This window comes from Perca flavescens, chromosome 5, assembly GCF_004354835.1.
Source record: "Perca flavescens isolate YP-PL-M2 chromosome 5, PFLA_1.0, whole genome shotgun sequence".
In the NCBI taxonomy this organism is placed as follows: Eukaryota; Metazoa; Chordata; class Actinopteri; order Perciformes; family Percidae; genus Perca; species Perca flavescens.
Genome location: NC_041335.1, coordinates 31565848 through 31589712, shown reverse-complemented (window position 1 = coordinate 31589712; position 23865 = coordinate 31565848). Strand labels below are relative to the sequence as shown.

Below are 23865 nucleotides of genomic sequence, written 5' to 3'. Positions count from 1 at the left end.
TATTGCCGCAATATCGATATCAAGGTATTTGGTCAAGAATATCGTGATATCTGATTTTCTCCCTATCGCCTTGCCCTATCTGGCATTCTGTATATTTTTGTGTATCTTAATAATAATGTTACACTCCTACCTTCTTTGCCCTAAACTAACAACATTCCATCTTACCCACACCATGAGCCTGTCCTCATGAACATGATCCATAGACACCCGTACTCTTTCACTTTAAGCATCTTCTCCCCTTTTTAAATGGACACTTCTAGTTCAGTGAAACTTCTTTGACCATTGTTGGCATCTCTACATACATTTTTCCTATTTTGATTGTTTCCGCCTCTGATCAATATCATCTTGTCCTTTCTCCCTTTATCTCATACGTCTATAACCTTTGCTTCACAATTGCAGTCTTGAGTTGCAATTATACTACAAATATAATTTATGTCAAGCGTGATTTTCTTTCCAAACTTTGAGCCGGAGCATATTCTCCGAAGCAGAAATGAGACCTTCACTTAGAAAGTGTCCTAGTATTAAAGACACAGCACAAAGTGCTACATATTTAAGCATCACTGGACATCAGAGGAGCATTGTCATTATGTTGATGATTGAGAGCTTGGCCGGTCAGATGCTCCAAAACGATACCCTCGCCCCTTAGATTGATCACCGTCTCTGGGCTCAGACGGTTCAGGGCCGCAGCAGAACCTGCTGTCTGCTGTTTGCTTAGACTAAAAAGCTGCTAAAAGCTGGGATCAATGGGGCGGGGGAATCAATCAGGATCATCCGTGTTTATACGACTCAGGAGGATTACCTCACTGTTACTGGAATGGCCTCACAGGAATGACTGGCCATTAGAACAGTGGGACTAAACACTGGCCTGCTGTTTACATAAAAGGTAATGTGGGCCCGGCCCCGGCTCTGTGTGCCAGAGACAATTAGGCCCAGATACAGGCTGTAATCCACCACAGCGTGCGAGGTAATCAAATTCAAACATAGCTGGGCCCCCGAAAACAATGAGGGACGGGATTACAATGAAGCATGTGAAGACCGAAAATGAATAAGCTTAACACTGAACATGTGCCACAGTAACAGTGACCAAGACTCAAAGTATACAGCATCAGAAAGCTGTTTTTATTTAGCGTCTTTGGTTGGTCAAGAAGTATAACAGGTATGGTATGGGTAGGTCTTTATTATTTTATTTTGTTGGATTTTTATTTTCAAATCTTTGATTCTTTGAACTCTGATTAAGCACCTTTATTTCTGGAGGCAAATGTCAGTTCACAGTAAAAAATAAATAAAAAGCCAAGCTGTCTTAGAGAGTAAGTAAGTAACCAGAATGTAAAAAAGTAAAGGACAATTTCATATTTTTCAAGACTTTCTGTAAGCAATACTAGCAGTGCTCCTTCCTGTTATAGCCAAGAAAAGATCCCTTTCTAGTGTGAGTCTACTTTAGGTGATGGGGGACAAAAGTCCTTGTGTATTCCAAAGCTAATTTAATTAATTAAGTTTTAGCAGAACGAGTTCGACAAATCAAGTGTGTGGGGTGAAAATAAGCTGTCATAAAGAGGGTGACAAGCGATGAATCATTCAAATTGTGAAAAAGAGAACACACTTTCAGACAGTCACGGTGTTGTAGTCAGTTCTACACATGAATAGTGACAGAGAGAAGTTCAAATTTGGCCTGCTTTCTCAGCTCTGCACACCTGGCCAGTGGCATGTGATTGTTGAATTAGCTTATCAGTTTTGGAAGGTTATTAAATAAATGGTTTTAAATGGTTTCTTTTTGTCAGCAGACATTTGGACTTTGTCAGTAAAAGCTCTGGAGTTAATAGTAACTCATGTATTGAGTTGGCTCTGTTCAACTCAAGTGTCCCAGTGATTGTGAGCCATCATGAACAACACCAGGACCCTGACACTGAAGCAACTAAATGGAATTCAGCTATCATTTATTTGATTTATTTACACCTGTGCGTTTCCTTCTGTGACATGTAAGAACTCCTTTTGTTTCAGATTAAATGCTGGCTGAACTTTCTGACCTGCAGGGCTCATCTACATTCCTGTAGCATTCCGAATGAACTACAAGAACCTGATGATTACACGTAAGGCACTGCACGACCATACCCCCAGTTACATTTCTGCTCTCCTCAATCTACTTCTCGATCACTTCGATTCTCAAATCTCAGCCTCCATTATCCAGCCCCACAAAAGATATAGCTCCCTTTGCTGTTTTAGCCCCAACCCTCTGGAATCATCTTCTCCAATCTATCAGATTTGCTTAATCTTTGGACTGTTTTAAGCAGCTTCTAAAAAAAGCCCTGCCTTTTCCTTTTTATAGATCTCCATCCATGTCTTCTGTTTGGTTTTGTTGTAGTTTGGTCTGTCTTTCACTGTGCGGTGTTGTATTTTGTCATTTATGTTTTTACTTACTTTTTACTTACATTGGTTTTGGGCAGGTTTTGGGCTCATATAGAGTTAATTGACAGAGTCAAGAATCAGAAGGCACTGATTGGATGATGTATGCTTCTTGTCCAATTCAGAGCAACAAGCAATGGATGAGCAACTTGATCAAAGGCTGACAGAACAAAACCTGTGGACTTCCATCACCTTGCTGCTAGATGAAGGAATCTTAACAAATAATCTATTTCCACTCACATGGAATCAGGAAAGTCACCTATAAATATGTATTATATTTTCTAAGCAACATATCTCAGTTATTCTTCTTTCTCACTCCATTCAGGTGCTTTGGGTGAACTTATTACTGTAATACATTTTTATTCTTTAGACACTTTCCGCATTTGAGTGTTTCTTTTGCATCATTAGAGCTGATTCTGACTTTACATACACTAAACAGTGTGGTGGTGTTTATTAAACTGTTGAATGACAACCGGTGGAGACAACTGCATTAATCAGTTTAAATAGCATCCTATTGTTACTGGTTACTAATATAGGTGAAATTATCATCTGGGGCATTCAGTGTCTTACCCAAGGACACCTTCACAGGCCTTTTGTTGCAACCCCAACCACAAAAAAAAATAGCATGATAAATAGTTATTTGTATGATTTTGAGAGGATTATACTCATCCGATAGCAGGAGGCAGAATGGGAGAAAGAAATAAAACAAATAAAACATCACAGCAAAATTGTGTGTTTAAAAAAGTGTAGGCTACATTTCTACAAGGCACTTTTTTTTCTCAATAATCTACAATCTGATAATTACAGTGTCTCTTCTGGCACTGTACACTGCTCTGAATACATCAGGCAGCTTGACAGACGCTTCTCCTGTAAGCATGTGGACGTATCGGATGATAAGGTGGACTAAAGCCTATAAATACGGCTGCCAGAGTCTCCCAACTCTGCTGCACCACCTGATGATCTCTGCTGCTTGAACCCCACCGTCCTGCCTCCTGAGATTAACTGTCATTATTTCAGTTCAACTCTTCTTAAATGGGAAGAAGCGCCGTCAGAAGAGTCGTTTTTATGTCTTTTCATGTGTGAATTATTCGCGCCCTCGATCTATTAATACGATGTCTCCCTGTGCGTAAAATGCCGCGGTTAGTGCGTCCTGGCGCGGACTGTTCCTTGGAAAATGTGCGGTGTCAGTCGCGTTTACTTCACGCCCCGCTGCTGTGGATCGGTGCTGAGCAGGAGTGGCATCACGGCGACAAAATCTGGATGAAAGAGCGTCCTTTAGAGCTCAGGCATGCATCGAGTAGTGAGATCATTGGCGTTATAAATATCCCCGTGCCAGCAGAACAACTCCAGCTACTGCAGCCGGGGTAATGCCCAGGAGCGCTGCATGCGTGTGTGCGCACGGTTTGTGGTGGCCAAACCTCAGGAGCGACACCAACAATGCTAGAAGTGGCTTAGCGGGTGTCTTCTTTTTGGAAGAATGAATGTTCCTCTTTACCTTCTGACCGTCGCTCACTTGATTTGCGCCGCCGCCGGAGCAGAGCACGTTTCTTTGGAGCGCCAACTTCTGGAGGAGGGGATCCGCTCTGGACGCAGGACTTGCAGGCTCTACTGTAGGGTTGGCATCGGCTTCCATCTCCAGATTCATCCCGACGGCAGAGTCAACGGCAGCCATGAGCCCAACCAGCTGAGTAAGTCATTCACTCCGGTCTTCACACTGACTTCTAAATTATAAACGTCTGCCGCGCAGATGAATCCTGTGCGTCCCGCTGAGAATGCGCACTTGGATCTACATTCCTGCATTCGTTCTAATTGATTCCCTTCTGTTTGCAGTTGTATCTATTTTAGATGTCATCCCTGGACGTTCTAACAATAATGATTTACACAGGAAGTGTGTAAGGACCGCGCACCTAAACTTAGGCTGCCTGACCCTGTGAAATATCTGAGCAGCGGGCATCTGGTTGACGAGCCTTGTTTGTGTCTCTCCGGGATGTTGGCAGGTAGACTATTTGTGGAAGTAACAGGTGCAGCAGTGAGACACCAGGATGTGTCGGATTGCCAATCAGCACGATTGTCATCACAACAACGTTAACGTTACTCCATACACTGCAAATCAGACTTTTATTGTCTACTGAATCTTCAAACTGTTTACCTTTACAGTTAGGGGCAATGTCGTTTGCTGTGGATGCATATTCAACGATTTTACTTTTGAAAAAGAAATAAAGAGCAAATTTAAGTTGACAAACAAGTTCATTATAGTGCTCTGTGGAAAGATTTTTTGAAATTAAAAACTACATTGAGTTACTTTGCAGTGGTGCAGAAGGCTGATGCAGTATAAGCAAGGTCATAGTGTCCAGATTAATTCAATGTATTTCTAAAGGGTCCAGTAATTTAAGCAGCAAAGCCCTAATCTTGGATTTTTTAAATTGATAATCAAAAGTTTAAATAAACCAAATAACAATATATAACTTGTGCATAAGTAAGAGATAAAAAAATGTAAGTGTAGCAAGATCTTTTCCTCTTGTATGATGTCCAAATCCATCAGTTTTGAGATTTGTCTCACAGCAAGCGTCTTAAAATAAGGAAGATGACTTACATCAAGATTTCACAAGATGTTTGGAGAGAAAACGATTTCCCTCAGTTTGAAAAAATGATGTCTGAACTCAAATAGAAAATAAGATATCAACACTTAAAACTGCTCCACAAACTCAGATGCATATGAACAGTAAATATTACCCAGCACCCGCCAGCTTTCAGCTGCAGGCAGAACAAAGCATATTAGGTCTGTTAGCATGAGTTGTGACTAGAAACACTAATGTAAAACTTAAAATACATTGTCACTGCAGCAGTTTTCAAATGCCAAAGCTTGGACCGCCCTGTATGTGAATCTCGTCCTGTGTCATTCAGGCCAGAAGAATAAAGTCATGAATCTGATTTTCTTTAGTTTTTACTGCACCATCAGATCCCTCATCGCTCCTCCGCAGACGAAACAGCCGTATAGCTCACCGTGAAAGTGCACTTGTGCCTCCATTTCATGGTCCCCTTTAGAAGAGTTGTCAGGTTACATGGATTTCAACACGACAGCCATGTGGTTTTGAATCCTGCATGACAGCGCTGGAGACGAGCAGGAGACTGGACGTCTTAGATTTGTAATATGAAGATTATTTTACCATCACACTGCATTACACGTCATATCACTGCCTCACAGAATACATCAGATAGCAGTTAATACACAGATCAGTTACTGCAGAGACAATATTAATCAGGGATAACACCTTTTATTTTGACTTTTCATTTATTATGGGATACTTGACTGACCTTGTACAGAAGTCAGATGGATGTAGTGGTTTGACAATATTGTTTCAATAAACCAATCTGTGGCCATTTCTTTGAACTAGTGCAGTGTTAATCTGCATGCAAGAACAACTAAGTGACAAACAATTTTTCATCAGTCTGGCCTTTGTGGGACAGTTTGAGTGTCCCACAAAGGCCCAAATGTTGTTTCAAAAGAACCCACATTGGCGCAACCCACTATTCTACATTTCCTGGCACTCACTGGAACTGACAGTAGCTTAGGGCAGAAAACCACATTACAGGAATTATGTTCATATGCATTTTAGAAAAAATATGTTATGGAGAAAAGCACTGATGCCCAGATTATATTTTCATTATCATAAAAAGGCAGACCGTTTACTGGACACATCTACAAAATGTTCATTCTGATTGCTCTCACACAGCATCTGCCTTAGGCAACTAAAAAACATGATTAAGGAAGTAGTCAGGTTAGGCAACTGGGTTAAAGTTGTGGATGTTAGTGGTTTTGGTTAAAAGTAAAGAAAAAATAATAAAAAAGAAAATGGCAACACTGATTTGTTTTATGAAACAAGACACAAACTCATGTCTCTGATGTAAATGCCAAACACTTTGTACACCGCTCCATCTCCATAACCACACTTTCACTTTGCTCTGCCATATCTAAACGTCACTTGAACTCTTGCTTTGGCAGCAAATATTGCCAAATGCCTATGTTAAATTATCTCCACGTGAATTACACTTTGTAGGAGTAGTGGTATTTGTGATATTCTGCCCAACCTTTGCCCACTAATCAGTCTTTTAGGGGCCTTGCTAAAGAGCCGCCTTGTAGTCGCTTACGGCTAATAACACTGACCAGCCAGTCTGCAGTTCAACATGGGGCCGCTTTCACAAAACCAAGATAAGGGATTAAGCCGGGATTTCCTGGTTATCCTGGATGAATTTAGCCTTGACTCGGTTTCACGAAAGCAGAGGCACATAAATCACCATGGAGATTTATTCTGTGCAGCTAGCCTGGTCCTGACCAGGCTAACAGCCAGGATTTATTTAATCCTGGAACCTTTTCTGTTCACTCAGCAGTGGTTTTACCCTTTTCTTATTAGCCTGGATTAAAATACAACAGGTGCATATTGCTGTTCATTTGAGTACTGTTATTATTTAAAGTTGTGACCATTATTTTTTTTTATAATTATAAATTTGTCATTGTTACTGTTATATTGCTGTATGAAGACTGCTGTTCATATTGTTGTAAGAAGTTTGATGAATATATTATGGCAGTTGTTGAGATAATTAGAAAAGGCTGATAAAATTTCAAATGAGTTTTAAATGAAGTCTGTTACTAAGGGCAATACATACAATGCTGTACATTTCTATAGTTCCCCAATGCACCTTAAATTATTTCTTTTTTTTTTCTTTAACAATAAGGATCATGTTTGTTCTGCTTCCATGTGCATTGTATTTGGCATTCTTAGCACACAATTTGTGTTGTCCAGTAAACTGGGACTATAATTTGGGAGGATTGTACAATTTTAAGAACATATCCTAACTATACAATCCTCCCAAATTATAGACTTAGTTCACTGGACCAGTAACTATCTAGTGATGTAGGCTACTGTACATTCATGGAACAACAGGGAGAGGACACCTTAATGCTTTTTGACCTTATATTTTGCCTGGGGGGAAATAACTGATGAATATACTCTGCTCCATTCATGTTTATAGTGTGCATGGAATTTATCACTTTATTATCTTTATAGTTTCAAGATTTTACAGTGCAATTTCTTCAGTGTCTTTATTTTCTATGTCCATATATACCAGGGAGCAAGGCATATAATATGTAGAGAAGGAAACTCGTCCTCTATAAAAAATAAAAAAACGCGAGAAAAAGCGTGACAGATAATAGCGGACCGACTAAATGATAGTCTAAAAATATACATTTATGAACTACTGCTCTTAAATGAAACCATTCAATGTGTCACTTGTCATTTGCAAAAACGAACACCTGTACACTTTGCATTAACAGCGAGTAGTGGAAGTTAATATGACTTAGGAAATTAATATTTTAGCCAATGAGAGAGAGGGAGGAACAGAGTGAAAGAGATATTTACGCTTCATATTCTAGCGTTTTAGAAAATGGATCTTCATGGTAAATTTCCTGAGTTATCTTCTGCTTACTTTTAAGGCAAAGAGTACAATTGTTAATTTGTGCAAATGATTAGTAGCCTAATCATTGAATGGTAGGATTATGACGGTTTCCATTCAGAGCAGAGGTCAGTTAATGTATATATTTAGGCTGCTTATGCATTCAGTCGGTCCGTGATCTTCTGCTACACTTTCTCTCGCTGTTTCGTTACAGCGGCCGTGTTATTTTCTTTTTATTCAAATAATGTGTTTCACGTCATCATACTTCCACAAGAAGCTGCTGCTCACTCTGTATAAAGTATGAACAATGCGTATTCTCCATTTTGGCATCAGTAAATCTGTGATCGACCTCGCGGTCTTTTGAGGAAATCCGTGGACGCGCATCTATCTGAATTAGTTCAGCCTGGCTCGACCTAGTCTCTCCTCCTCAGCCTGGCTTGGCCTTTGTGAAACGCACCAAGCCAGGATGCACAGATTAGACTAGGTCAAGCCTCGCTTTATCACTTATCCTGGATTTATATATTCTGCTTTTGTGAAACAGGCCCCAGGTGAACCTCAGGTTGTGATCCTGCCTCTGTGAACTCCAGACCGCTGCTGTTAGTCCGACAAGCAGTGTCAAGTTAACCACCGACACGTGTGTGCTTGCAGACAACATTACCGGCAAGCGATGCATGTAAAAGTATCTGTGCACGGCGCAGACCGTCCCAGGATCGTCTGTGTTTTAAGGCAAAAGATAACAGCCACACAATGTGTACCCTCAGCTCTTTCATCACCGCTGCAGTGTTCTATTGCATTGCATGAGCTTGCTTTGTTTTTTACTCATCAACAGTGATAAAACATAACGACCAAACCCAATGAGTAAATATAAAATCAACACAGCAGGAAACTGCCATGTTCAACTTTTTAACTCTGGAGGATGTCACTATGAGTATGCAAGTGGCATTTGAGCCAAAAATGCCATAAAAGCTAAAGGTAACTCAGCATGGAGATGTACTAATTGTCACGTCTGCCTCCGCTCTTATTGTGTTTTCTGTTTGTTTTCATGAACTTCCTGTTTTATTTTGCATCCACTGTGTGTCGTCATTCACTTCACTTGTCTTCCTGCCTTTGTTTGTTTCCCGCCGTTTTTGAATACCTGTCTCCGCCCTAATGTTATTCACCTGTGTCTGGTTGTCTTCCCCTCCCCCGTATATATATACACTCACCTGTGTTCCCTTGTTCTCTGCCAGATTGTTGTAGCTCCATGTTGACTCACTTTCCAGCGTTCCCTTGTTTTGTTTCCCCGTGTACCCTGACCTATTGCCTGTATCATCGACCACGTTTGCCTGCCTGTTGGATCTGTACCGTTGCTTGCATTGTTCTGGGAGCAATAAACCGATCACCTTTATCCTTGTTTCCTGAGTCGTGCATTTGGGTCCGCCATTGTAGCCTGACACTAATTACTTACTTACTGTGTGCTCCTTGAAGATCGTTGCTAATTTGCTAGCCATTGTTTGTTGCCATTCACTCTTGTTGTCAGAGAAGGTTAATGGAGATATAAATTAGTCATTGCCCTGTTAAATTATTTTATACTCCTCCGGACACTAGTGATCTGAATGAACATACTGTAAAATCAAGATCAGTGCCGCTGTGCTGGATACCTGAGCTGACAGGACAGCAGAGCAGATCAGGTCCACAGGGCAGAGGTGCGACAAGATGCAGATAACGACAAGAGGAGTAAAAATACACTCTGTCATCCATCAATCATCAGAGCATGTTGTTTGTCCTCCCAGGTGTCCTGGAGCTCTTTGCAGTTTCTCAGGGGGTCATCGGTATCAAAGGGGTCTACAGTAACAGATTCCTGGCCATGAATAAAAGAGGACGGCTCTACGCCACTGTAAGTATCCCACGCACTTCCCAAACTGCTTCGGTTTGTCACCCTGAACTCTTAAACTCACCCTCAGTGCATACATACTGCTGACTGTGCAGGGTTACTACTGTGCGTGTTATTTCCAAGTGACACTTATGTGTACTTAACAAGTGTTGATTGCAATGTTGTTGTCCAATCGAAATGTCTCTGTTTAATTAGCAATTATGAGTTTGGATTTCTAAAAGTGATGGCATCTTGCTAATGTTTACATCCTCACCATTAAGTTAACGCTGAAGATTCATTTAAAGCTGCCAGTTGATTGTTTGGCAAAACCTATCAAGGCAAGGCAGCTTTATTTGTATAGCACATTTCAGCAACCGGGCAATTCAAAGTGCTTTACATAAAACATTAAAGAGCAGTTAAAAACAATTACAAAAACTAATTAAAACATTAAAGTGCAGGTAGAAATGATTAAAAAAAAAGTGACTTGGTGTTTTTGTTACCCATTACAAGATTGCAGTAGTTCTACTTTTCACTACGATGTGTTTATCAGACACATATCTTGACTTATTACCACCTTATTAAGTTAGCAAACATTTGCTTATTTCCACATCCGGCAGACACAAAGCAACATTATCATCCCACTGGAGTCGTGTTTGTGTAAGTCCAAATATTTTTTGGTCTCCACAAACTGCCTGCCTAACTGTTTGCTGAGAAAAGCTGCATACTGCTGCTGCTGTTGCTGCGGGAAACTGAGTTAATGAGACTGAACCGAGCAGTAAATATGCTGTAAAACCAAAACAATGAGCTAAAAGAGGCTGAAAGGCTCCATAGAACTAATTCTAGGATCAGACCTTTAGGGGGGCCTCAGCCCCTAATGAGAATGTGAAACGGATACAGTGCCTTGCAAAAGTGTTAACCCCTCCCTGCTAAATCAGTAATTTCATTAGCCGATAATCTCTGAGCTAGTTACTGAACAACAACGTCAGCTAATGTTTTTTGACATTATTAACACTATGATGGAACTAAACCTGACACTTTATAAGTCAGAGTAATAACGACCAATTTGACACAATGTTCTAACATTCAGCAATTTTAGTTACGTTTCAATTTGGGTTCTAATCTGCTCCATGAAATTACCAACTTGTTCTCTGGGGACTACCAACGTTAAACTTCACAACCGTCTCCTGCTCCCCCTCTGACAGATTAGATAGAGACGCGGCCAAAGGCGGGAGTCTCCCACAACCACTTCCGATTGGCCAAAACTACGTTTCTGTTAACCCTTTCCTTGACTGGGTTAAAGGTGCATAGCATCGGCGACAGACACACAGGATATTAAACCTGTTTCGAGCCACCCTAAAAAGGGTCTAAAATTGCCCATGTACACGTTCATTGTCAATTATAAAAATATTGATTATTAGAGCACTCACATCTCTGAACGCTAGAGGGTGTTTTTTTGCCCCCAACTGTTCCTTCCAGGCAGCGCTGCAACTGCTGCCTTCAAGACGCCTAACCCTAAACCGCTGCTTCAAGACGCCTAACCATAACCTTAACCCTAACCCTAACCGTAACCCTAAAACCATAACCAGTGCCTCCCAACGGCGCCTTCCAGGCAGCGCTGCCTGGAAGGCGCCGTTGGGGGCAAAAAACACCGATAAACTCTCTGAACTAACTTTTTTTTAAATGAACGTACAAATGTCAACAATGGCAGACTGAGAATTTCCTTGCTCAAACTTTCATATTGTTTGCTGTTGATTTTGGCAAATCATTTCTTGTGTTCTGAGCAGACTTCCTGCCATTGTCCATACCTGGCACCAGAATTTAATTAGGCCAAATACTGTAAATCTTGTTCTCATTCGCAGCTCAGATGGTGCGCCTTTTTGCTGCAGCCCGGCTTCTTTTGGACTCATTAAACAGGTGTATTTCTCCATCAAAACATTGCCTAGTGCAGCTATATTTCTCTTATATATTAGTTTGTGCAACGTTGCATCTGTGCTGCATAACAAAATCCCCGGATCTGACATCAGCATATCTTGGCATACTGCTGTAATCTTTAGCCACAGTTACGACTTTCAAATCCCCCCAAACACACAGTAAGCCCAAATCTGCACACAGCAGCTTGGCCTCGCTGCTGTAAGCAGGCCGACCGGCCGGACAGTCAGCCAGCAGCCGGCCGCACTGACGAGTCATCTGTGGGAGCCTTGGCAGGCGTTTAGATAGAAGTGACTCCCTATTAGCATGTGTTAATGGTAAGAGCAGATTAAGTCCTGTCTGGGACGGCTGATAATATACAGAGGAGTTAGCCACTAAGTAAAGATCAATATGCAGAGTAAACAATAAGCCAGGCAAGCAACAATCAGAGAGCCAGAGAGTCTGTGAGCTGCTGTGGGTTAGCATGCTAAACAACGGCAATGTATGCCCCCTCAGCTCCCGGTATTGTTTCATGAAACCCTGTCAGCGGGGAGTGATGTGGTGTCTTTCATCAAAGTGCATTCTCAGCCACAGCTTTCTAGAAACTCACTAATGCGACTGTGAGCTGTCCACCAGCAGATACATATTCAGTTGCCATTCCAGCTTATATAAAGCACACACCAAACAAGATTTAAATATAAACCGAAACTGGGCAGACGTGGATAATAAAAAGATTATTGTGACAAAGCAAAACAGCACACTGCGGGGTATTGCCTCAAACTAAAACCTGATCATCATTTTTGATCTGCTGGAAGTTTGTCATGCATAGCCACAGTCTGACTCAGCGAACTCATGTCTGCAATCCGGTCTCATCTGCCCCTTCATCTCCTGTTCCAAACTTTCCACATCTGCTCCTTCTGCCCCAGCAAGGTGAATCATCCGTTGTTTGTGGCTAGTTTTGTTGTCATGAGGAAGTTGATGCCGTTAAAGCAGAGCTGTTCACAGGTTCCAGTATTAAGGGACAGGGTCGGGTTATTAATATTGAGATGAGATCTTGAGTCAAGAAAAGACAATGCATTTGCTGAAAGTCTTCCACTAGCATAAATCACTATGTATACTCATAATCAAAGGGCATGTTAACTTAAAGGGATACTTCCCCGATTAGCATTACGCTTTGTATCATTAACCCGGTAGTATTTTGGAATGACCGTGCTTCCCTCCCTCATGTCCCCCCCCTGATAGGAGAGATAGCTGTATTGTGTGTCTGGGAAAAACCTCTGATGATGCAGAAATCGTCATTTTGCATCGTACGGAGTAAAAAAAATTAATAATTTCTTTTTAAAAAAAGCCTCAGAAGATGCAAAATGACAATTTTTGAGACACACAATACAGCTATCTCTCGTATCAGGGGGGACATGAGGGAGGGAAGCACGGTCATTCAAAAATACTACCGGGTATCTACTGATACAAAGCGTAATGCTAAATCTGTGACATATCCCTTTAAAGATCATTACTGCTGCAGCTGCCTTGTTCAAGAGCATGTCAGCAGTAGGCGATTTGAAAGAGTTTGCAAAATGACCAAAATACATGCCCCTTGTTAACTTGCTATTCCCCCGCAGATAAAGTACAGGGGCAGAGGGGTTGTTTAGTTTACACATGTTAGTCTAGTCTGCCTGACTCAATCCTTTATCTGACTGAGGTTTCTGCAAGTTAGAATCTATGGCCCCGACCATGGCTGGGAAATATCAGCAGCGTAACTGTGGTGCTGAAGTAGCAGACAGATTTATAATTGCGACTTTTTCCTCTCTCCACAGTGTTAAAAAGGAACTAATAGGCTTGGGGGAGTCTTGCTCACAGCTTCATGGTAGTGAACCTTGTTTTCTGTTATCTTTGGTTTGAGGTTGCTGTGATTGTCAGTGTCAGAATTGCTCAGTTACTTGATCTTTGTGTAACTTTTGACTTTCTTGCTCCATGACAACTAACTCCATTCGCTAAGGAAGAGTGGTTGAAAGCTCAGCATAAAGTTTGCAAGTGGTCCTTGAGTTAAGATTTTTTGTTAAAAATAAAATTGTATGTGCCATATAACACCGTGTAGCCTCTAGAAAGTGATACCAGGCTTTCAGACATTTTATATTTGTTATATGAATTACAGTTTTATGTGCAGTAAATTTAAGTTTGATCATTTAATCATCATTTGCAGCTTTACTACTTACTGTAGATAACTTGCACTCTGAGAGAGTTCCCTGTCTACAGTCGGAGCTTACTTTTGCCTCCGGAGCAGCTCTGCCTCAGAGAAATATTTGTCTAACTAAAACTGCAATCTGTGTCTACAGCTGCACTGTGCTATTTAACCGCGTTGATGATGTCGGGTGGATGTAAACCTCGGAGGCCGCAGACAGGCTCGGGCCTCACGTCGGGGTGTCAGATAACACCCTAAACCTTATCTTGCAGTATCGTCTTTCATATCTAATATTTAGATGTTTTCACAGTGGCAATTTATTGGCTGAATAATGTGCGTGGAGACAGATGCACATTGCTTTGCATGACCTACTCAGCAAGCCATCACAAACATAATCTTTAGAAAGGTGAAAGGGTCACCTTTCATTTGTTGAAAAAACAGTGACAGGGCGAGGGAGAGAATGTTGGAGAGGGAAAGAGAGAGAGAGAGAGAGAGAGAGAGAGAGAGAGAGAGAGACAGAAATGCAACCACTTGATTGAAGTCATGTTTTTTATTTTTGTAATTTTCTTTTAGATATATCTCAGATACAGTTTCTTTTCTATCTATGATGTATTATACTGAAGACACTTTTTATGAATGTACATATAAGATTAAGAATAATATGGTCCTAGCAGACTGCAGTGTATTATCTGTTGACATTTTCTGGTTTGAAGTGGCATATCTCAACAAATATTTCAAGGATTGCGATGAAATCTGATACAGACATCCTCTAGTTGTGGCGGCATTTCACTCAAAACCACAAATGTCAACCTGCTGGTGGTACCAAAGAAAAAGTCAGGGGAAGATTAAATTGTCATTAGGTTGCAATGCCTGGGAACCTTGAATGGCTGCACCCACTCGTGTTGCTATCTATCAAGTAGATATTGAGATATTTCCCTGGATAAGTGGAAACGTTGGTGGCACTAAAGTCAACGTCTGTATCTATGCTCTGGGGACAATGAATGTCTGTATCAGATTTTGTTTTAGATTTTAGGCCTTTATTTGATAGGACAGCTTATATATGAAAGGAGAGAGCTAGGGGAAATGACATGCAGCAAAGCTTGATGATCTTTCTGCAATGAGTACTTTTACTTCTAATACTTTAAGTACATCTTCCTGATGACACTTACATACTTTTACTTACGTAACATTTTCAATGCAGGACTTTTACTTGGAAGCCGAGTATTTTACAGTGTGGTACTTGTACTTTTACTTAGTTTTTTTGGATTGCTTACACTCTAAAATTAAAAGTAGTACACTATTAGCAAAACCTTACACTCAAGAAGCAAAGTGTTTTCAAAACACTACACCCAATTAGCACAACCACACACCCAATTAGCAAAACACTACAGATCCTTTGCATAATTAAACACTCTTGTAAAAACTATAGACTTTTGTTTAAAAACCACACTTTGTTACCATATGAAACACACACGTTTCACATTACTATACTCTGTTTGCACGAGTTACACTCTTCTGTGATAAACCTAAAACACTTTTAGCACTTCTACTTCCCTATGATTAGAGTAGGCTACCATCAACAAAGTACAAATATAATATAAATTCACCAAACACTACACAAAACCAATGTTGCAGACTGAAGAAACTCATTTATTTCTCAACACGCCCAAAATGTTGACATGGAGATTCATAATACTGTAACAAAATGTCACTTTACGTATTGTACTGTAAGTTTACTGTAAAAAAAAAAAAAAAAAACAACAAAACTAGACATTGTCTCTTCGCCTAGCTGGATCTGGCCAGAGAATTTCATCAACATCGCAGGCAATGTTGTCATTAGCAAGACACCTTGGAAAGAAACGTCTTGAATGACGAATCCATCCTTGCATTGCTGCTACCTCCATCTGGTCACAGGCCTCCTCCATGGCTTGGATGAGGGGTACCTCAGCCTGGAGACGGAGATCATATACCTTCCACCGCCATGCCGAGAAAAACTCTTCTAAACGGTTGAGGAATGGAGAGTATGGTGGAAGATATAGGACGGTGAAATGTGGATGTTGCTGAAACCAGTTCTGAACCAGAGCAGAGCGGTGGAATGACACAGTGTCCCAGACAACAATGTATTGCATATGATCGATTTGATTTGCTGCTGTTATGTTGTACAATTGGTCCAAGAATGTAAGTATGAGTGCTGTGTTGTAAAGGCCCATATGGGCATGGCGGTGGAGGACCCCATTCTGTGTAATGGCTGCACAGAGTGTTATATTACCCCCACGTTGCCCTGGGACATTGACTATAGCGCTGTGGCCAATGATGTTTCTTCCCCTCCTTCGTGCTCTCGTCAGGTTGAACCCACCCTCATCTACGTAAATGAACTCATGCATGATCTCCTCTCCATCCATTCGTAAAACTCTCTGAAGAACTGTGTCAGGCAAAATTGTGTAGTTCAGTGTAGATGTAGTATACATATTACAGTACAGTAAAAGATTATGAGACAGTATGCAAGATCACACTGCTAAAGTGAATACATACCTCTGCATAATCATGCCGCAGTCGTTTCACCCTTTCGGAATTGCGCTCGAAAGGCACTCAATAAATTTGCTTCATTTGAATATGGTTTTTCTTTAGGATGCGTGCCAGTGTTGATGTTGAGACCTGATGGATATTGTTGAAACTGGCGTGGTCATTGGCAATGTTAGTTTGGAGCTGATTGAGTGTTATAGCATTGTTGGCCAAAACCATGTTTACTATCTCCCTCTCTTGCTGTTCTGTGAACATAGGAGGCCTTCCCCCTTGCCGTTCCTGACCCTCAATCCTATGTAGAAAAAACAAACAGTATACAATAGTACAGTAATGTCACAGGAAAAGGTAACAGAAGTGCTGATAGTGCATAGAATACAGTACTGTAAGCAGTTACTGAAACCGTGCAGATGTGTTTGATATGATGATATTTTTACAATACCTATTTTCCAGTCGAAATGTTCTCATCACACTTGCCACTGTGTATCAGCTTAGATTTGGCTGTACTCGCAGTCCAGCCTCCCTCAGCGTCAGGCCGTGGTTGACAACGTGGTCAACCAGTGTTGCGCGGATCTCATTTGTCAGATTCGGTCCTCTTTGAGCACCTTCTTGTCTTCCTCTTCCTCTTCCTCTTCCTCTTCCTCTTCCTCTACCGCTACCTCTACTTCTATCTCTACCTCCAGCATGGCCTCCATCTCTTCCTCTTCCTCTGTTGATTCCTCCTCTGTTGATTCCTCTTCCTCACCTTGCTCCTCCTCCTTGTCCTCCTCCTCCTCCTCCTCGTTCTCCTCGTTCTCCTCCTCGTCTTACTCTTTCTCTGACTCTTTCCATTGTGCTTGAAGACCGATGAACTCACCTGCTGCTTTTTATAGTGCTTATACACCTGATTGGTGTGTCTACAATTAAGCAAACAAGTGTTTGCACACCTGATGACTGTGTTGAACCAATTGGTTGGACGGTGCAGTAATTTGACAGTCAGGGCTTTGGTATTGCAAGGAAGTGACTTCATGATAGATTTTTGTGTGTAATGTATGTTAAGTGTGTTTAGTGTTTTGCAAATCACTGTGTGTAGAGTTTTGCAACAAGTGTGAGGTTGACAATGTGCTTATAGTTGTGCAAATATGGGCTGATGTTTTGCTTCTTGAGGGTAAGGTTTTGCTAATAGTGTACTACTTTTAATTTTAGAGTGTAAGCAATCCAAAAAAACTTTAAGAAATATCATTAGGGTAGAGGAAATCTGTAACTTTCCACCTCTGCCCTCAGTAGCCTACAGCTAACACCCAGGATCATGGGAAAGGTCCCTTTAAAAGAGTGTGACCAATCCAGCAGGGCAAGAGCCAGGTTAAACAGCTGTACAAGCATTATGATTTTAACAATAAGATCTCTGGAATCTGGCCACAGCCATTAAATCCTATGAAACACAGCAGGGGCCAAAGCTTTTTCCTGGTGTGTGTGTGTGTGTGTGTGTGTGTGTGTGTGTGTGTGTGTGTGTGTGTGTGTGTGTGTGTGTGTGTGTGTGTGTGTGTGTGTGTGTGTGTGTGTGTGTGTGTGTGTGTGTGTGTGTGTGTGTGTGTGTGTGTGTGTGTGTGTGTGTGTGTGTGTGTGTGTGTGTGTGTGTGTGTGTGTGTGTCTACGTATGTAACTGTGTGTGAGAGTACATTCATACATGCTCCAATGGATTTGTTTCCAGATGTGTAATTCCCTGACTGGTACCAGAGCTGGTTTGTTGCTCAAATGTAGCCTTCTGTCAAATCATTGCAATCCACCCATAGCAGTGACTCGGGAGTTCTGTTCAATTTTGTAATCATCTTTAAAAACAACAGCTAAAAGGAACAGTCGGTCACTTTGAATAACTTAAAGGTTTGTACTATTCTGCCGCAGCGCACTCTCTTGTGACTGGCATGTTTACCAAACGCTGTAATGGCATCATTTTCTGCTATGCTGCACTCTTCAGCAAAGCAGAACAGTTTGTTTTATTTCAGAATGTTATACAAGGAAGTCATACTGCAGCAAGAAAGCAGGCATCCCTGGGTACATGTCAGAGTTTCCCACCCAAGATATTTTTAGTCACAAAATGGGAGCATTCAATGAATATCTGCATAGCCGTTTCTGAAATGTGGTGTAGCAGAGTCTAATATGTTGTCTTTCCATTTTTGCTAAGCATGCAATAGTACATTGTCCTGAACATTTTGCTACAGGAACTTTTGTTTGTTATACAACTTATTTCAGTTTGGTATGTGTTGTTCAACCTATGACCGGAATAATTTCAGTCTAATTACAGTTTAGACCACCATAAGGGATGTGGGGAGCATGAACAGTGGGTCAGATAAAAATAGTTGGGTTGACATTATTCAACCTGAGGCAAAAACCATAGTTTGGGGGCACCTGGTAGAGCGTGCCCCACGTGGGGTGGCAGTAGCTCAGTCAGTAGGGAGCTGATTTGGGAACCGGAGGGTTTCTGGTTCGCGTCCCCATACGGACCAAAGTATGGTGGTGGAATGGTAGCTGGAGAGGTGCCAGTTCACCTTGCACTTTTAAGGTGCTCTTGAGCAAGGCCCCCGAACCCCAAACTGCTTGGGGTGCCTGTCCATGGTCATCCCCCTCACTCTGACATCTCTCCATTAGTGCATATAGGTACTGAGCATGTGTGTAATTCAGACTAATGTGTATAATAACAACAGAGTGAACACATTGTAATTTCCCTTGCGGGATTAATTAAGTATAAATTATTATTATTATTTATTATGTAGCCACAGCAGCTGCAGGTTCAATTCTGACCTATGGCCCTTTGCTTCAGTTTATCTGTGATTTTTTGCCCCCAATGGTGCCTTCCAGGCAGCGCTGCCTGGAAGGCACCATTGGGAAGCACTGGTTATGGTTAGGGTTAAGGTTAAGTTTAGGGTTAGCGCTGCCTTCAAGGCACCTAAGGAGCAGTTGGGAGCAAAAAACACCATCGAGCTTTGCTGCATGTCATTTCCCCTAGCTCTCTCCTTTCATATATAAGCTGTCCTATCAAATAAAGGCCTAAAATCAAAAAAAAAATCTGATACAGACATTCATTGTCCCCAGAGCATAGATACTGACGTTGACTTTAGTGCCACCAACAGGTCAACGTTTCCACTTATCCAGGGAAATATCTCAATATCTACTTGATAGATAGCAACACGAGTGGGTGCAGCCATTCAAGGTTCCCAGGCATTGTAACCTAATGACAATTTAATTTTCCCCTGACTTCTTCTTTGGTACCACCAGCAGGTTGACATTTGTGGTTTTGAGTGAAATGCTGCCACAACTAGAGGATGGATTTCATTGACATTTGGTACACATATTCATGCCCCCCCTCTGGATGAAATACAATATCTTGGGGATGATCCCCTGACTCGTCATCTAGCGTCACCATCATGTCAACATTTAATCTGTCCAATAGTTTGGTTTATGACCAAATACCCACAGAACTAATAACATTCTCATCAGCCTCCCCTGTACTACAGCAAAAGTAAGGATGCTAACAGGCTAAACTAACATTGTGAGAAGGTTATCAAATAAAGGCCTAAAATCTAAAAAAAATAATTAAAAAAAACATAGTTTGGGGAAATTGATACATGAAATATGCTTATTTCTTCTTATAGCATCGCCTTAGAGAGATTTTCCCAGAACTTCTCCTGAATAATCAAATTGAGGTTTTGAGGTTCTTCTTGGTTGAAGTTGAGACGCAGGCTATGGTGAGGTTTTGACCAGTACAAAGGAGGCTCTGCTGCTGTCAGTCAAAGCATCTCTGTGATAGGGGAAGTCATTTAGATGACTTTGAAAGCCATCCCCAATATGAAAGAGAAATCTTCTGTGATTTTGGAGCTGTGTCAGTTTTACAGCAGCTAAGCCAATCAGATCACAATCAGACCATATTATGTTGAACAGCGATCGGGCTGTGCATGGAGCAATTACAGGTTGAGATAATAGAGTGGTTGACGTTTCTCCCATTCGGAATTCTGTTTTCCCCTTCCATTTTGGTCATTACATACAGCAACAGGGCTAACCTTTTTGTTCTCATTTTGTAGCCCTCCCTGATCAGCTATTGTGTGAGAAGACATCATTTATTTTTTTCTGCATAATTTTCCATTCAGTTGAATTGGAAAAAGTGTTTCACCATAGTGAAACAAAGTTATCTCTTATGCAGATGCGCTATGGTCCACTGCAAATTTGTCAGGAGATTTAGGCACACAGTTTCTGACTTGTACACTGTATTATACAATCACCTGTATTAATTGCTATTCTAAAAAGAAACAAAGGGCATAACTACTAGGACATTGTGTGCCTCCTGCTCCTTTTCTCAGAGGAAAGAAACACAGGAAGGACAGCTTACAGATGTTTCTTTTTACTCTCCTTTTTATTCCCTTTTTAATGTCTCATTTTATTGTTCATTTTTATCTGTTATTGTTATGTTATGTTACTGACCTCTTTTGCCTTGCTTGTCTGTCAAAGCACTGAGTAAACTGTTTTTAAAGGTGCTATATAAATAAAGTTATTATTATTATTATTATTAGTAGTAGTAGTAGTAGTATTTTTATTATTATTATTTTTACCCAGAAGATCACAAACGTTTCTCACAGCATATGTGTATGAGTATGTGTGTGCCTTTGTGTCAGAACATGGAAGATGGAAGCTTTCTTGTAAAGAAATAGGAACCATTACCTTTTCTTTCCCCAATTTAAAGACAATCATCTTAGCAGCAGCTAACAAGAGAAACACAGGGTTAGGTTACATGGTAGTATGCAAACAGAGTTGCCACATGTTCTGCAGATGAGCTGTGTTTACATGTGGACAGATCCAGTAGGCTACCAGGAGCATGTTGAACATGTGGAACACTTTACAAATTTAGCAGATTTAAAGGGTCTTTTAATCAAATGTTAATCACAAATAGTCTCAGTGATGATCTAAACTAATTGGGATCTGACGGAGTCCCATAAGATTAAAGCCAAGAGAAGAAAGGCAATAAGTAACTCTTAATGCCATATATTTCCCTTATTTTGCAGGAGTGGTTCACAGAGGACTGTAAGTTCAGGGAACGTTTCCAGGAGAACAGCTACAACACTTACGCCTCAGTAATCTACAGGAACCACAGGACTGGTCGCGAGTGGTTCGTGGCCCTCAATAAGAGAGGGAAAGCTAAAATGGGCTCCAGCCCACGGGTCAAATCCCAGCATGTCTCCACTCACTTCTTGCCCAGGGTCAGCCTGCACGACAACAGCGAGCGAGGCTTCACCATCACAGACAGGAGCAAAGAGAGGAGGAAAACCCCCCCGCCTCCACCGCCCAAACCTCCTCTGGCGAAGGCAGTCCATGCAGGAACAGCAGCGAGACGTACGCAAGTCAAGTACTGGCCCAAGTACCGGTTTGGATAGATGTCATATAGGGTTTAGCTGTATCTGAAGGATACAAGGCTCATAGACGTTGGACATACAGTATAAGTGATCGACGTGCCCTAAAAAAAAAAACTGACAATGGTCATTTATGACTTTCAAAGCATTCCGTGTATCTATGAAGTGTGTGAAAAACCTCAAAGGGCTGTCAGGGACAACTGTTGAGCTTCTCTCTGCTGGAGCTATAAGATCGTAGTTAGGAGTATCCACTTGATTCGATGATGCTCTGTCCTGTTTTATGTTATCGTGTGTGTGTACATGTTGAATTTCAGCAGTGCCCTTGCTTGAGAAAATGTTCTTTTATAATCAGAAATTGAAATGAAATTTATATCTTTATGCATATTCTTGGGCAGATGTACTTGACCTTTTTTTTTGTATAGTACATCAAAGATGGAAAAGTAGTCCACATTGTTTTACTATCTTGCTAACTGAGTGAAAATGTTGTCAACTGACCATATAATGTCCTCCATTATTTGTTAGTTGTTAAGGGACTGTACAAAAATAATTATAGTTATGTGTGGACTAGAAAAAGGAGATTTATATATATATTTTTTTTGCTTAAGTGTGACTTGCCTGAATTTTATGGAATAGCAGGAAAGGGAATTTTGTTATTTTGTCTCACCCTAGATGTATATTCTATTTATGCAATTTGTTTATGATATTTATTTTTTAAATATCAAAATAATAATGAATAATAAGTAATGTGCGTTTTGCAATTTGTAGAAGACAACAACCATGTCTTTGCATCAGGGCTTTATTTTCCTCATTATAATCAATAAGAAGCTAATATAGACACAACTTTATTTTCTAACTCAGGGGACGGTCTAACGAGATATTGATACTGCTGGGAATGCGTTTGCATTTTTTTTTTTAAAGTGAAACATTTTTGTACAGTCCCTAGTATTGAAATTATACTCCAAAGTATAATGGGATGACACACACCTCAAGTTTAATGATGTTTTAACATCTGACAATCCACTCCACCACGCAGATGACAAAAACATGATACGTAAACAAAATATAGGTTATGGATTTTTGCTTTAAACACTGAAAAATAATTACACTGACACATGGAAAGCAATCTCCAACCTGGTTTGAAAAGTGCTTCAAAAATATCTCCTGCCTAAACATACACACCGACCAACTGTCCCTTTCCTAACACCAGATTTGTGAGAATCAACATGAAATCGAGGACTGGTTCTCTGGAGACTCCCCTCCTCCTCCTGGACAGCTGTGAGGGATCAAGGAGAAAACTGTCCATCAAAACTATCAATTCAGCAACCGGCTGTCCCCTGGAAAAATCCAGAGTCATGACCTCATGGCATTCCCCCCAGGAGTAGCACGCAACGCCGTCACTGCAGGGATAAAGATGCCGAGAAAGAGCAGTCAGTCTTGTTTTGGGGAAGGTTCAAGCAGTAGGTGTATCAGATGGCAAACAGCCGTGGAATGGCCATGTATCCGAACATACAGACATCTCTGGGGAGGAAGGCCCGCCTGGGCCTCCCCAAGAGCCTGAACTATAAATGAAATGATGTCTTTAATTTAATTGTTTGGATTACTTGAGCTTGGGGTGCATTTTTCAAAGAAATTCAAATGGGCCATCTGTCAAACTACTTTGATCACATGGTACTGTCAGAACCTGTGTGTTAGGGAAAATGTTTCAAGTTTTCTAATAAGCCTGTAACAACAAAGAGTTCAAAATGTATTTAGATTGCAATCATGAGAATTGTGAGTAACAAAGGTTGTTTAGGGTTATGGATATGGTGGATTTTCTTATATATTTATGCAGTTTTATTTTTTACACTCAAACTTATTCAACAGTGTAACCCAAAGTGATTTACAGATGTGGTTAAGATTGCAAGCAACCAAGCAATGGGCTCATTTTTCAGGCTGTACATTTTCAAATGTAATTTATTATAATGTGTTGCAAGTATATGCAATGCCCATTGTGTATCCAATCTGCTTCATTAGCCTGGCGAGCTAACCCTCAGAAATGGATGATATAAAGCAAAAATATAGCTCTGGGTCTTAGGTTGGGTTCAAGTCTAAAATTTGGGTTCAAGTACATTTTTTTTTTTTTTTTAAGGCAGTTCTTCAAGATGCGTGTATGGCCCAGGTGCGGGTCTTAGTTTTGAGCC

The 23865-nt window shown here is 40.9% G+C and overlaps 1 protein-coding gene across 1 annotated transcript; it reads left to right on the top strand.

Moving 5' to 3' along the window:
• Positions 1-3566: 3566 nt before the first annotated feature.
• On the top strand, positions 3567-22317 carry fgf5 (fibroblast growth factor 5). The gene is made up of 3 exons (XM_028578299.1): positions 3567-4088; positions 9624-9727; positions 21341-22317. The coding sequence occupies exons 1-3, from the start codon at positions 3878-3880 to the stop codon at positions 21707-21709; spliced, it is 684 nt and encodes a 227-aa protein (XP_028434100.1). The 5' UTR covers positions 3567-3877; the 3' UTR covers positions 21710-22317.
• Positions 22318-23865: the final 1548 nt, after the last annotated feature.